The following is a 14173-nucleotide window of genomic DNA, read 5'->3' as shown; positions in this document are numbered from 1 at the left end:
GTATATAGCAAGCAACCTTGACATTGGTATCGACCTACTTAATTTTTTTTATCATCCATTCTAAGACCTCGTTTTAGATTGTACACTATCGTTTTTAAGAGAAACGAGCCTGAGTCTAAATAGCAGATCGTGAGGTAGAAGACAGCATCGATGGTTCTGCAGCAGGTTTAGAAACTTTCTGACTTGGAGACACATAGAGACAGCACAGGTATAGTGAGACCAAGAAAAATATTTCGAGAATTTAGAGGACTCTATACTTTATCTACAGCCTGATGACTGTTTCAGAGTAGCAGTACTCAATAACTCATGCCCGCAAATACTCCCTCTCCGGGTCCCTCCTTCTCTCTCAGTTTGAAAGCTAGGGAACGAAGAGAAATAAGATAAATGTCTGGGCGGGCACGGTGCCTTAAATGTAATGCGTTTTTAAAGTAAAAAAAAAAAACTTTTACTGTGGACAATAAGCTATTCCCAAACATGGCATTAGCACCACAGCAACAAGTACAAAATGCTTGATAAATAAGTGTAGAACTTTGTTTTGGTTGGGCGGTTTTGATTTGCAGTTGTCGTATTATTTTGTCCATTTTAAAAGTTAATTAACATTTTTACGGCACTGTATCTTGTGTGTGTTTTTATGTGAGTTAGTGGTGGTGGTTGTGGGGGTACTTATAAAGAAACTGCAGCAGGCTTGAGTACGTGCATTGGTAATATTTCCTTTTTCCCTTTACCCCTTTATGCATTGAAGAATATGGTCACCTAATGGAAGATGAAATGCAGTATATTGTGTGAGCCATGTCTCGGGTGTACCCACTTCATATGATATCAGAGAGGATAGTGCTCTATTCTCTCTTGAACATCAGTGATGAGTCCACACAGGACATTTCAAAATACTTAGTGGCATGTCTCAATACAGAGAACTATACTGCAGTATCTCAGGTAAGTATGGTTCTTTTCCTTTGAAAAGCATTCTTTTTTTCTGTCCCAGGTTTGCTAGCATGACAATACTCAAAATGCACTGATCAATAATGCCTCATTAATAATAGAATGATACAGCACCTGTGTATGTCAACATATAAAAAAAATATTTAGAATAGGTGTAAATGTGTAGAGTTGGCAACTCTGCTGTCCTTTTACTACATGCAACATTTATAATGTTACATATGTAAGTTGTTAAAAAATATATTCTGTGGGCAATGAACAGTTCATCTCGTGTTCAATATGCTGTGTGGTACAATTAATTTGTCCATTTCATGAAATTTCATGTTGTAAAATTGTATTAATGTAGGGCCTTCTCCAGACATTGATTAAGGATTACCCTGAAAAGCTGACCAATGAGTTACTGGTTGCCTTGTCGCCTCCACACCTACGGCAGTTGTCTCTGGAGAAATGCTCTGGGATATCTGCAGCGGGGATACACAGGGTGCTTCACAAGTAGGTTCTTGACTGTTGGGTCAATTGAAAAATATAACTGTTATTATACAACAGGTTAAGACAAGTGCCACCTGTCCATATAATTGTAGAGTTTTATCTCGTTTGAAGCAAAAAGTGAAACTTAGCGAAAAAAAAAACACATGTAATTGCTATAATGGTAATTAACCACTTTATTCGTTGATATAAATTTTAATGAACTCTTGAAGCTGGTTAGAACTCTGTCACATTGAACTTTTAGATGCAGTCATCTGCAGTCCTTGGATTTATCTGAAAATGACAAATTGAGTCAGCCAAAGGTCTTTGAAGATTTGGGAAAAATAACTCAAAATCTGATGTCATTGTCCTTGAGGAATTGTGAGCTGGTGAATGATGCAGTGGTCCATGTAAGTAAATTGACTAATGCAGTTTTAAAACAGATGCCTATACTTGATCCTAAAGTGTAGAACCACAATTTCAACACCCAAGTTCAGATAATAAAAATGTTTACAAGACATTTGAAGGTAAAAGCTGCATCATCAGTTTCTGGTGGTTGAAAACAGTAAATGTTCGCTTCTCAGAAATGAAATGTTGCATCCTTTGGCTTGCAGGCCATACTCAGACACCACCCTCAGCTGTTACACCTAGACCTGTCTGGCAATGGAGGAATCACAGATGATGTCTTCCTCTTGGATCCAGAGACACAGCTCCTTGCTTCCATGGCCTTACGAGTAAGCCACTGTGACACTATATAATATTATGAGGACACCGTGGCTCACGGCTCAGGCTCTTGTTGTTTTTATCAGAAATAAATAATAACACCTGTTTGCGTCATGATAATTATGTTCACACTTCCAAAAAGCCATGGCAGAAAAATATTTCTTTTTTCTACTGACACTGTTCCCATGACAATGAATAGTTTTGATAAATGTCTTGATATACATGTAATAGCAATGACTAATATACACTGTAGCTTATTCATTTATAGGTAATGGAAGAGAATGTGTCTTAAGATCTGTATTTGTAAACCAAACTTACTATTATTTTTATTTGAAATTGATTGCTTCTCCAGGAACCAGAAACCAAATTCTTACATCAACTCTCCAGTGTAAATATCTCAGGCTGTATTGGCCTAACAAGTGCTGCCCTCTGTTACCTGACTTCATTGTGTGGTCCATCTCTCAGGGATGTTCACATGGCTTGTTTCACGGTAAGATACCAGGTAGCTTGCTTTGTTTCATCATGATAAAACATAGCTTGATAATGGGATCTGTTGATTTGATCTTGGACAACATGGCTTGCCTCGTAGCAAAAATAGGAAGGTACCTAGTTAGACCAATAAGTCCTTTTTTAAACGCAATCACACACTGACACAGTAACTGCAGTCCAGTTATATTAGTTTTCAAAAATCCTGATATAACCACAATAAAATTTATCTTTTTTATCATAAACACTTTTTAAAGTGACAAATAGTGGCCTTCAGCTGCCATGTTTCCTCTTAAACATGCACATAGTGGCTATTACCTTCACAAGGAGGTGATTTTTTTCACCTCTGTTTGTCTGTGTTTTTCACCAACCTAACTTAAAAAGTTATGAATGGATTTTGATGAAATGTTCAGGATAGGTCACAAATGGGCTACCTTTTTAAAAGTGATTTGATTTTGGTGGTGATAGGTATTATCATCTGACAATGTGATGATTTAATATATCCCATTATACTACATCTGCCCACTGCAGTTGGATCACCAGCACAAATAATTACAGCTTCACCTGTGTTTTTCATATGTATACCACTGCATCAATCAAATACATACCTAGAGAAGTGACCATGGCGGCATATGCTTAATTCGGTTTTAAGGGTGTTTTTCAGTTATATATTGTATGTATTACTACATACATAACTTGTCTCTATATCTATGATTTGATTAATGATGAATTTTTAAAAAATGAGAACTGAGTTTTCTTGGTGGAAGTCTGCACTTTGTGAGTGCTTTTCTAGTTGTTGGTATGAGTTTGTTTTAGTTGGAGGTTTAAAATAATGATAATTATAACCAATATATTTTAACCTTTTCTTCCAGTTTGATTGCACAGCCTTGTGGTTTCTAAGTGGATATAGTCTGACTACAGCAGTTCAACTGACAGATGTACTGGAAACGATATGTAGTGATGAAAAATCTATCAAGAAAGATATTTCTGACCAGTTATTAACCTTGATAGAAGTTGCCAGTGCTGTGAAAGCCAACACACCAGAGAATGCATTTAAGGGTTTATTTCAGAAATATACTTTATCCTGTTCAAGTACAGAAGTTAAATATTCTCCAGCTGGTGCTGACAAAACTGTTTTGGATGAAAATCCAGATGGACCCCATGTCTTTGTAAAGCCTGAAGCTGTGATATCTGGACCTGCAGCCTGTGTGGATGAAGGGCCAAATGGTGCAGCTCTAGAGCTTGAGGATGTTACTGTGGAGCTAACTCACTTTAATCAGTGTAGGAATTCTGAGAAAAATGAGGTTGAAAATGCAAGAGTTGAAGAAGCATGTGCAATGACCAGCTCCTGTAATCCAGCCTGTGAAAGTCTAGTTGCCACCCCTGTGTCAGAATGCATTGGTGAAATATCTGCAAGAAATCATGTTTTAACTGTCAGTGAACCCTCAAATGCATTTTCACCTTCTTGCCCCGAAACAACCAAAGTCTGTGATCTTCTCTCAGGTGCTCAGAAGACTAGTAGTCATGAAATTTTAGAGAATGAAAATATACAACATTGTTCTAGGGAAAATAATGAAGATGAAGGAATTGATATGTTTGTTGATATGTTTATTACTGAAGTCATTCAAAGTTCTGTGAAACAGTTAAGCAGTGAAATAGTCACAGAGCAAAATGCAAGTGTTGAAAACCAAAGCAATGCAAACATGCCTATGCAACAAAGTACTCTGCCATATGTTGAGTCTGTAGAAGGCTCAGTCAACTGTGGAAAACAAGATCTGAATCATCAAGAGCAAAAGATACTGCAGTGCAAACCATTACATCAAGATCTAAATCAAATAGCCCATCAGACCTACCAGCCCAGCATCCTTAACTTGGACATCATGTATGTGAAGTTTCACAGTGTTAGTCTAGGTACTGCATGTTTGCGGACGTTTGCCAAAGCAAACCCAGGACTTCACATGTTCAGTATTGCTTGGAAGGAATTGACAGACCATTCTTTTGAAGCTGTCATAGAAAGTGAAAGGGAGTTAAAAACGGTGTCCTTGGTGAGTTTATATATTTTTTCTAATATGGTTAACCAAGAATAAATGATGGGTTCAAAGCAAATATCATATTAGCAAATAATAAAATACAGATAATTCCTTATTATGCGAGCCTTGCATTTCACAATGTTGCTTGATAAAACATGTCTCACCTAAGGCAATCCTCAGTGTAGTCTCATTTCATGCAATCTCAACTGAAGTTTCATGTTTACGTATTCAGGTTGAATGTGAGCATCTGTACACATCCAGTATAATAAAGCTGGGTATTTCCTGTCAGCACCTACAAAACATTGATTTGAAAGGAGTGAACTTCATCCAAGACCCAGCAATAACTGCTCTGGTAAGCTCTGGGAACGTACGCAAGCTTTCTCTGGCAGAGAGTGACATCACTGATGTGGCACTGAGGAATATTGTCAGATATGGAAAGGACAAAGTATGTTGACACGTGATTGTTGCCAAGTTGACTATATTGAAATGAATAGCATAGTGTAAATGTTTTTTAAGACAAGAAAGATCATACTCTTTTCTATGCCAAGTATTGTTTAACCTGTTTAAAATATAGCCTTGATATGGAATCGACTTCCCGTATTGTCTTCAAAATTTGTAAAGCTTATAACAAAATTATTATTGATAATTGTATATTAAAACAGTAACGTTGATCAATGTTTCATTGATTGCCTCTACCAGCTAGAAGACTTGGACCTGTCATGGTGTGAGAACATTACTGAAGACGGACTGAACGAAATAGCTACAGCTTGCTCTCAGCTCCGTAGCTTGACTCTGCGTCGCTGTCCAGCCACTGCTAACACCCTGAAATTGCTCTCAGAGAACTGCCCCTTACTGACCTCCCTCAACCTGTCTGGTATAGGCTCCATGAATGAGGATGTTGTCATTAGCTGTCACTGGGTGACCAGGCTGGACTTGCTGGAACAGCTGGACCTCAGCTGGAATTTGTGTATGCCACATTAAACTTTGTTAAAATGAGATGCAATTAATAGGAAAATGTTTTCTTTTTCTGTATTTTAATTTCTTTTTTATTTGCTTGAAGTCTGTTTTACTTTTTTTCTGTAAGAAATTCCCAAAAGGATCTGGTACATGCTAAAAGCTATTATAAGAAATTTTAAATCTCAAAGACTTAGAAATAAACTAACTATTAGTTGACTTAGAAGTAAACTATTAGTTGATTCTGAATTCAAAACTTTTAGCTAGTGTTGTTTCCTTACAGGGGTAACAAATGATGGGGTATCAACTGTGCTGCAGTCCTGTATTTTCCTGAGGCATTTGAGTCTTGGTGGCAATAAGATGCTTACTTCCAAACCTTACTTACCCATGATTTCTGGTAAGTTTTTTAATAACATGTCACTATCAAAATAATTGATTTATGGTAGACACGGAGCCAAATTATAACCATTAGTACATTGGAAACAGATGAATTTGGTTAAAAATAACATTCTTTGCATGTTTCAGATGTGGCAAAATGGAGGAGAAGCCAAGCAGTGCTGAGGTTCAAGATACAGGAACGCAGGTTTTTACAGGATCACCCAGAATCTAACACTGGAGATTCAAGCGACGAGGTATGCTATAAAAATGTATTTTCGACCAACAAATTGTCTTATAAGTAATATCTAGTTTATTGAGACAATACAGAATTTTCAATATCTTGCCATGTCTGCATCTTGTTCTGCACATATATGTTTGCCACTTAACATATAACTGCTTTGGCTATCGCTTTTCTCACCCTAAGGCTGTATTCCCAGAGCTTTTAGATCAATCTATCCCCGCGGGGAGTCCCGCCTACTACAAGCTGTAAGGGGATAATTAACTTTCGTGTCCGCCCGGCTGACAGCTATTTAGCGTGAACCCCCAGGGAGTTGGGTCGATCTAAAGTAGATCGATCTAATCTCTGGAAATGGGGTCTAAGACCCATCAATGCCCCATTTTCACACTTCAGCTTCAATGACTCATTTTTTTCCAGGAATATGAAGATCTGTTCCTGCCTCACAGGTCCACATCCTATGCCTCAGAGCTGAGATATCTGAATCTGGAGTACTGTGACATGGTAAACGATATCCACCTGGGAGAGCTGGTGGCCGTCTGCCGGGGGACACTGCATATAGTAGGTTACTATGGAGAGGCAGTGGAGCCAGCCTGGATTGCTGCACGGATGGGTAGCCTCTTCTTAGCACCAAGTGGGATTGTAGTTTGACACCTGCGACGTAAGGGAATACTATGGACAGGAGAGCTTTTTAGACAAAGGGAACCCTGCATCACACCAAACTGTTCTGTGATGATTGTGACACAAGAGTGATAATGCTGTAGGTTTTTTGTAATATATGTTATAATCGTAACATGGTTTGACTAGTCATGGTTTGAGAAAAATAGATCAAGGGGGTAAAATGCAAGCTGGTCATGGGGTAATATCACTAAGTGAATCACAGCTGTTATACATACAAATTGATGTTTGATACAAAAGTTATGCTTGGATACTTATACTTTTGCAGCTTTGCAACCAAATGACATAGCAGAAAGTGGAAAAACATTGAACACGTATGGTATATTACCTATATGGCGTAATTTCAGTACCTCTTAAGTACTTGGCGACATTAACATTTGTCATAAATTCAGTTTAAATCTATGGCTTCATTCCTAGATTCTGATTTGTTAAGCTGTCATAAGCAAACAAACCATACGGAAGTTATAAAAACATGTAGATTTATACATACTGATGAAATTAAAGGGGGCATTACTAATAGTACTATATAATAATGATAATAGGGTTATATTGAAAAAAAAGATTGTTTCTGTCAGCAGGCATTCAGGACTTACAGATCCATAAATCAAATATGGCCGACCCACTTGAATGCTCGTTACATAATTCCTGCATGGGATCTATTCAGTGTCCAATCAGGAATTAAGCAGCAAGTTTTTTAGTGGGTCGCCATATTTGATCTGTGGATCTGTTAGTCCGCTGTTTTAATTTTTACTTTATTTTATTGTATCAGCATTATATAACATTTTGCTGTTTTTAGGGAAAAACAATTCATCTTAGTGCCACGATTTTATTACACACTTTGAGATGTTGAACAATTTTATGTTCTGCCATAAACAAAAAATTACCCTATATAGTGTTTGTTTGACCTAAATCATACAAAAGATGAAAAGTGACACATATAATAGAAAACTACCAATTCACAACAATTATTTCACACCATAATTTCACATAATTAGAATACAATCACAGTTTTTAACAAGCTAAACTTCAAATGTAATATGTTTACACTTAAATGATGTAATGAAGTTAACACAATGAGTACACTATAGAATAACGGGACTGGATCCATGCTGCAAGTTGTAGATAAACCGTTAAAAAAAATTGTAAAAGTGTCTACAATGTCTGGGTCATACAAAAGTACGGGTCTGAAGGCCTTTCACGTTCAACTGAAAATGATGACCTTGTCAGAAACACATACTGAAATGCAATCATTCCCCAGTTTGTTTTAAGATTTTTTACGCATATGTAGTACAATAGCACATACAAAACTCAACTTGTTCTACAATTTGTTCAGGCTTGTCTCTCTTTAGAACCGAAAAAAAAAAAAAAAAAAAAAAACATCCCCTTACAACATTTAATATGCAAGTCTTATTTTCTATAAATCCTAATTGACAACAGAAATGCAAGTATCAACCTGTTCCATCTAGCAGCATTACTAACTTCCCTACATTTCTACACTATTGTGCACACACACAAACATACACAAATAAGCAATTTAAGGAAAGTTTCTGGCCTGTATATTGTAAAAAAAATAATCGCCTGTAAATTTCAATAAAAAAGCATTACTGCCATCCTTCACAGAACCTGTACCTCTGAATTCAATGAATTCAACTCATTATGTTCCTATAGATTAAATGAAATTTTGTAATAGTTTCCACTGGGCGTGTTACATATGGGGGGAAAAATTCCCAACTGAAAAGGCCCAGGGAGAAGTTTTAGATGTGCCAAAATAGCCTGTGACTATACCTCTTTCAGGCATGAGAGACATTCCGACAAAATGCATTTCGATTATTTTTCTGAAAATCCCCTTTCCAACACACTGTGGCAATCATTTCCTATGACCTAAGGGCTAGCAAATTCTGAACAACCATAATATTCATCGATTACATCATATTAAAAATCTGCTTGCTTCACCAGGTTTATCAGACTAGATGATCGTGATGTTTCAAAAGCAGATTGATACCCTACTGTAGTTGTCTGAATCAGCCCTCCCTAAAGCATAATTTGCATGACAAAAGACTTACAAATCTGACAAAGTACATAAAACACCTTTTAAAAAATGATTAAATAATTTCATTTTCACAAGCCAAATTTAAAGCATCACCCATTAAGTATAATCATGCTTTGGTAACTTCAGTGGAAGTTTTTAAGATAATATCTATTAATAGGCAATCTGTTTTAATATGCATATACAAAACCATTAACTCCCAAATAATCTCATATAAAAAGATATGCTCCTTGATTAAATAGATTAATTTGACACACAAACAAAAGATTCCTGATAATTGTTCACTGTGTAACACCCATCATAAAAATGTACAATATATTATATTAAGTAGATCATGTGTTCACAAAAGAATGACGGATCCCAATAAAACTAGATTTTGGACAGGTGTAGTCCTCTCCAATGGCATGTACCACCAGCCATTTGTAAATGCATTTCAATACTACAAAAACATACTAAGACCAATAAGGAGCAGTGATAGAAAACGGTTTTGTACTTGGAAATGAGCATTTAAAAACTAATTTTAAACTAAAGATGCTTCCAGCTCTCTACTATATATTTATTAGTATCACATTTAGATAGTGCTCGGAATAATTTTTAAACAGATCAAACTGTGCACAAAACAAAACAAAATCCATGGCTTCTCGAAAAACTCTACCAGTATACAACTGACTGTTAGCTAGCATACTTCTTAGTATCAGATGTTAATATAATAAGCCCACAAGCAAAGGAACTTGCTCCAATTAAAAAAACTGTATGGTAAAATCCTTTGTTTTGACAATAATCAACATTTAATAAAATAATCTCTTGAAATTTAAACTAACCGTTATGTTAGTGGGTATAAAAAATGAAACATGATAATGCTTTCCAATTTTACATTAACATAAGCAACATTTTTCACACTAGTAGGAATGATCAGTCTGCAGTGATAAGGGTAGAGCTATTAAGCTACCAAGAAAAGTTTTTTCCCTTTAATAACATTTTCATTGTTTTCTTGATTATAATACTGTTGAATGGCCCTACAATTGAAAGCTTTGATATAACGCAAAATGATTACATCATGGAAAAAACTTAACTGCTGTAAAACTGAATTTAATCTGTCATACAGATTTCTTTAAAAACTACCCTGAATAAATGCAATCTTGGATGAAAAATTGTGTGCAACATACTGATCATTTCTTTCTTTCCATTCCTCATACTCCTTAAGTAATCCCTCTTCAAAAAATCTCTTATTTCAATGAAATGTGGCATCTATGCATCACTGCTACACAGAAGTGGACAAATGCTCCACTTTGTCCCACTGTGTCACAATTCAAACCACTGTTTGCCTCCTTTTTTTGTAACCAGACCTTGAGCATCCTTTTGTAAACATTTTTGGAAATGACTACTGTAACAGCTGCAGAGCATCAATCGTCTTTTCTACCCTGAGTGCGAGCAGATCGTCTGCGAGGTGACAGGTCATTATTCTTGAAGTCTCCTCCACTGAAATGATTAATTTCTTTTTTTCAATTTTATCAAAGAATACTTCATTGGTATTACTGTGCTCAAAATCTTAACTGCATAATAGTAATTTGATAATAAAAGATCATTCCATGGTGAAACGCAATGTTGTATTTTTAACCTCAAGGAGCAGGTGAAATTTCCCAAGGCATAACTGTCAAATCTTGCTTAAAACAAACTTGTGGTGAAATAAACTGAAAACTTGTCATTCAAACTTACGCTTTGACATTGTTCTGTTTTGACTTCATCTTCTGCATCACTTGCTCTTCCACTTCTTCCTCCCTGACGTCGTCCACCTCATTCATCTGACCTGTGGCCACTTTATACAGGAAATTTACTATGAACTGAAAGACAAAATAGTTACATATATACTCGGATTTTGTGTGTGTGAGAGAGAGAGAGAGAGAAATAGAAAAAGACAGATAGAGAGATTGATAGACTTTTGGGAACGGATATGCAGCACGAAATATTAATGAATCAGGTGTAAAACAAGGGGCACTTTCACTAAGAAACTGGCAAATTAGTAATAAACGCAACTGTTACAATATTATACACACCAGTCAGAAGATCTATTACACACCATACAGTGGTACTTACCATAAACCAATATATATTTAATACCATAAGAATCCAAAGCATGGAGTTGAAAAAGAAATGGAATGGAAGTTTCATTGATGGGTTGTACATAACTGAGGCATAGCCTGCTGAGTACAGACACTTCAATGGGTACCAATAAAGGCGGAACAGTGCCCTGGAATAGAGAGGAGACTTTGGAGTTAAAACACTCTAAAACAATGCCCCCCTCTCCCAAAACACATGTATGCATGCAGAAACATATACATCTTTGCCAAAAGAGAACATCAACATGTTGCCAGCAAGGTTTCCATAGCAATGGCCTGATCAACAGGATGAATTCATGTCAGCCACAACAAACTTCATGGTGATCAAATACAGGGATTCTTAAGCTCGACTCTTTCTTGAGTTATTAAATTCGGAAGGTCAAGAATGACATCTTTGCCAAAACCTCCAAAAGGGGCTTATGTTTGTCCCAGTAAGGTAAAAATGTTGGTGTTTCAATGAAATTGTTTTGTCAGATGACTAAAAATACTAAAAAAAGAATAAATACCATACTGCCAAAAAAAACATGCTGGGAATAGCTGTCTTGCTAAATTTATTTCTTGAAAGCCAAGAAAAGAACCTACCACCCAACAGCAAAACAAGTGAACCCTGCTTGTGAGATGTACTCGTGTAAGGCGTAGTACTTTCCTCCACGATTCTTCATGTAGACATTGCACTTGGTGACCTCCAGTGCAATATCTGTGATGTCATGTGTAAACAAAACCAATGTTCCTATCTTATGATATCTGAAACATTAAAATCATATTCTCTTAGTCAAGAAGAACAGTGTGCAAAAGTATGATTTCCTAAATATAACTCAACACTGAAGCCCTCACTATGTCTACAATTTAATGTTTGACAAAACTAAAATAATCTTAATCTCAAAGTCAAACTGCATGACTGGTAATGTTATCTGAAGTAATTTCTTTGTTCATTAAAACTGATTTGATTTAAAAGTTTGCTGTTGTACGGAGCTAAAGCAATGTGAGCATTTTTCTCTTAATTAAAATCTGGTTTCTGAAAAAAGAACATGCTAGAGCACTAGAAACATATTTCTTTACAAAAATTAGGCTTTTAACATATTTTCTGTACCTGCAAGCATAAGAGAACCCAATGAGAGACATGGTCAGGAAATGATGGAACAACATGACAAGTGTGTCCTTCCTCTTATGGTCCATGAACAAAGTGCCATATACAGAGTGGAGGTAGAAACTCAGCTGGACCATATACATGATATATACCAGTGTAGGAACCTCCATCCCAGGAGCCCAGTCTGAAACATAAGTATGCAAATATTACTTAAACTTTTATCACAATAATTTTAATTCAAAAATTTTCCTACTCTTGGGAGCAATGGAATTTCATTTAGCCTGCGCTTAAGTTTTGGGTGCACAAATTTCATAATGTGTAGATATAATGTAATTAGTGAGCAAATTTAAAATAAAGATCTAAAGATCACTCTTGTACATTGTGTACACAAGCCACCTATCAGTAAAACTAGTGTGGAAAGAGAACAGTGTGTAGTAAGCACATTCAGCAAATTTTTGTTCTTAAATTAGTTTTGTTGTTATATTAGTTGTCATGATACATATTTTGTATGCACAAGACACATTTCTCTCCTTTTTTCATTGATACCTAACCATAATTTTGAGCGAAAAAACCCACAATTTTTCCTATACACACACACACACACTGGACAATAGAAGTGTCACCCCTACTGAACCAATACTATGGGGGAGATAAATGACTGTGGAATGATATGCTCCTGGTATCATTTTATTAACATCAAATTTCACAAAAGAAACGGTTCTGACTGGACAATTCAACTGTATCGATATTTTGACATTCCTTATAGTCCACCTCTTCAGATTAATAACTTTGATTACTCTGATACAGGGGGTGACACTTCTATTGTCAAGTGTGTGTGTGTGTGTGTGTGTGTGTGTGTGAGTGTGTGTGTATATATATATATATATATATATATATATATATATATATAAATGAATCTTGGTGGAAAGAAATCCATCTTGGTTGTGGCAATCTACTTTCCAGACTTTTTTCTGATTTTCAGATTTGGGATGAAACATACAACACCATTTCAACAGGCAGCACTAAATGATTATGTTACCTCTGCCAAAGAGGTTGATTTTCCATTTGTTTGTTTTTAATTAACAATATAAGTCAAAAACATATAAGCAGATACTGACAAAAATTTCAGAATAGGTAAGAAATGGGCTCAGTAAGAAACTGTAAGATTTTGGTGGTTATCCATTCAGTTATTTAAATCAATAATGAGATGTGAGCAGACTTGGCAGAGGTCTAAGTGTGTTCACATAAACCCAATGTACATAGCTGGAATGATCTAACTCTGTGGGGTTCCTGCTAAAGTGCTTTCAGTGTAATCAGCTCAATTGTCTGGCATGCCTCCTTGAGTTACGAGTGACTATTGTTATTTACCCCTTAGCAACTTCATTAGGTGTGCCAGACATTTAAGCCACTTACACTTAAAGCAATTTAGCAAGAATCCCCACAGAGTTTGACTGATCAAGCTAGTGTGATGGGTTTATGGGAATGCTCCCTATAAGCACCCTTCTTGTTTATTACTTGTCATATTTTACATCCTGTTTCAAAGTAAAGGGTCCATATCAACTTCCTAGTCTTTATATCCTGCTTTTCACTTTACCTTGCCATATTGCAAGTGGCCTTTGGAAATAGTCAAACTCTCCACACCACAGAAGAACATAGCAGCTATACAACCAGGTACAGGAGTAGAACAGAGCCTTCCAGGCACTCTCTGGGAACTTCTTCTGGTTCAGAGATGTCATCTGAACCCATCTTGCAAATGGCTGAAATGAAGTTCAGATACATTACAAATGTTATGGTATTCATTGAACATTACTACATATAATCTGGTTGTTGACTTTTGCCTTGCTCTAATAAATCATGAAGTTTACACTTGTATTCACAAATGTGTACTTTGAGATATTCATGCATGGGTTTGTCATGCAGAAAGGAGGAGAGGAACTAGGTTGTTCTGAACCTTTGATCTTCAGTCACCTTTACTGTGCAAATTGAAAATGGTTATTTTTATATGTTGAACTAACACACATGGGGTGTGACAGTTTA

The 14173-nt window shown here is 36.2% G+C and overlaps 2 protein-coding genes across 6 annotated transcripts in view; one reads left to right on the top strand and one right to left on the bottom strand.

The window, feature by feature from the left end:
- Positions 1-48: 48 nt before the first annotated feature.
- LOC106174564 (uncharacterized) lies at positions 49-9561 on the top strand. 2 transcript variants are annotated; one of them, XM_087006719.1, is made up of 12 exons: positions 49-208; positions 743-933; positions 1283-1428; positions 1667-1811; positions 2016-2135; positions 2477-2614; positions 3483-4655; positions 4873-4992; positions 5340-5607; positions 5878-5991; positions 6120-6226; positions 6628-9561. In XM_087006719.1, the coding sequence occupies exons 2-12, from the start codon at positions 790-792 to the stop codon at positions 6856-6858; spliced, it is 2706 nt and encodes a 901-aa protein (XP_086862845.1). In that variant the 5' UTR covers positions 49-208; positions 743-789; the 3' UTR covers positions 6859-9561. The 2 variants fall into 2 exon arrangements, with proteins under 2 accessions (XP_086862845.1, XP_086862844.1); XM_087006718.1 differs by having other exon boundaries at positions 4873-5085.
- Positions 7698-14173, bottom strand: part of LOC106174562 (ceramide synthase 1) — a 21294-nt gene continuing 14818 nt past the window's right edge. For all 4 annotated transcript variants that reach the window (XM_087006722.1, XM_087006721.1, XM_087006720.1 and 1 more), the window contains 6 exons: positions 13731-13893; positions 12140-12320; positions 11632-11793; positions 11027-11180; positions 10649-10773; positions 7698-10411 (listed from right to left, as the gene is read on the bottom strand). In XM_087006722.1, coding sequence (XP_086862848.1) covers positions 10336-10411; positions 10649-10773; positions 11027-11180; positions 11632-11793; positions 12140-12320; positions 13731-13893 — 861 coding nt within the window. In that variant the 3' untranslated portion in view covers positions 7698-10335. The remainder of the gene's footprint in view (positions 10412-10648; positions 10774-11026; positions 11181-11631; positions 11794-12139; positions 12321-13730; positions 13894-14173) is intronic.

The sequence above is a fragment of the Lingula anatina genome, chromosome 2 (genome assembly GCF_051362555.1).
Source record: "Lingula anatina isolate TDL-2025a chromosome 2, LinAna3.0, whole genome shotgun sequence".
NCBI lineage: Eukaryota > Metazoa > Brachiopoda > Lingulata > Lingulida > Lingulidae > Lingula > Lingula anatina.
The sequence above is the reverse complement of the archived record's forward strand: the minus strand, read 5'-3'. Positions and strand labels throughout refer to the sequence as shown.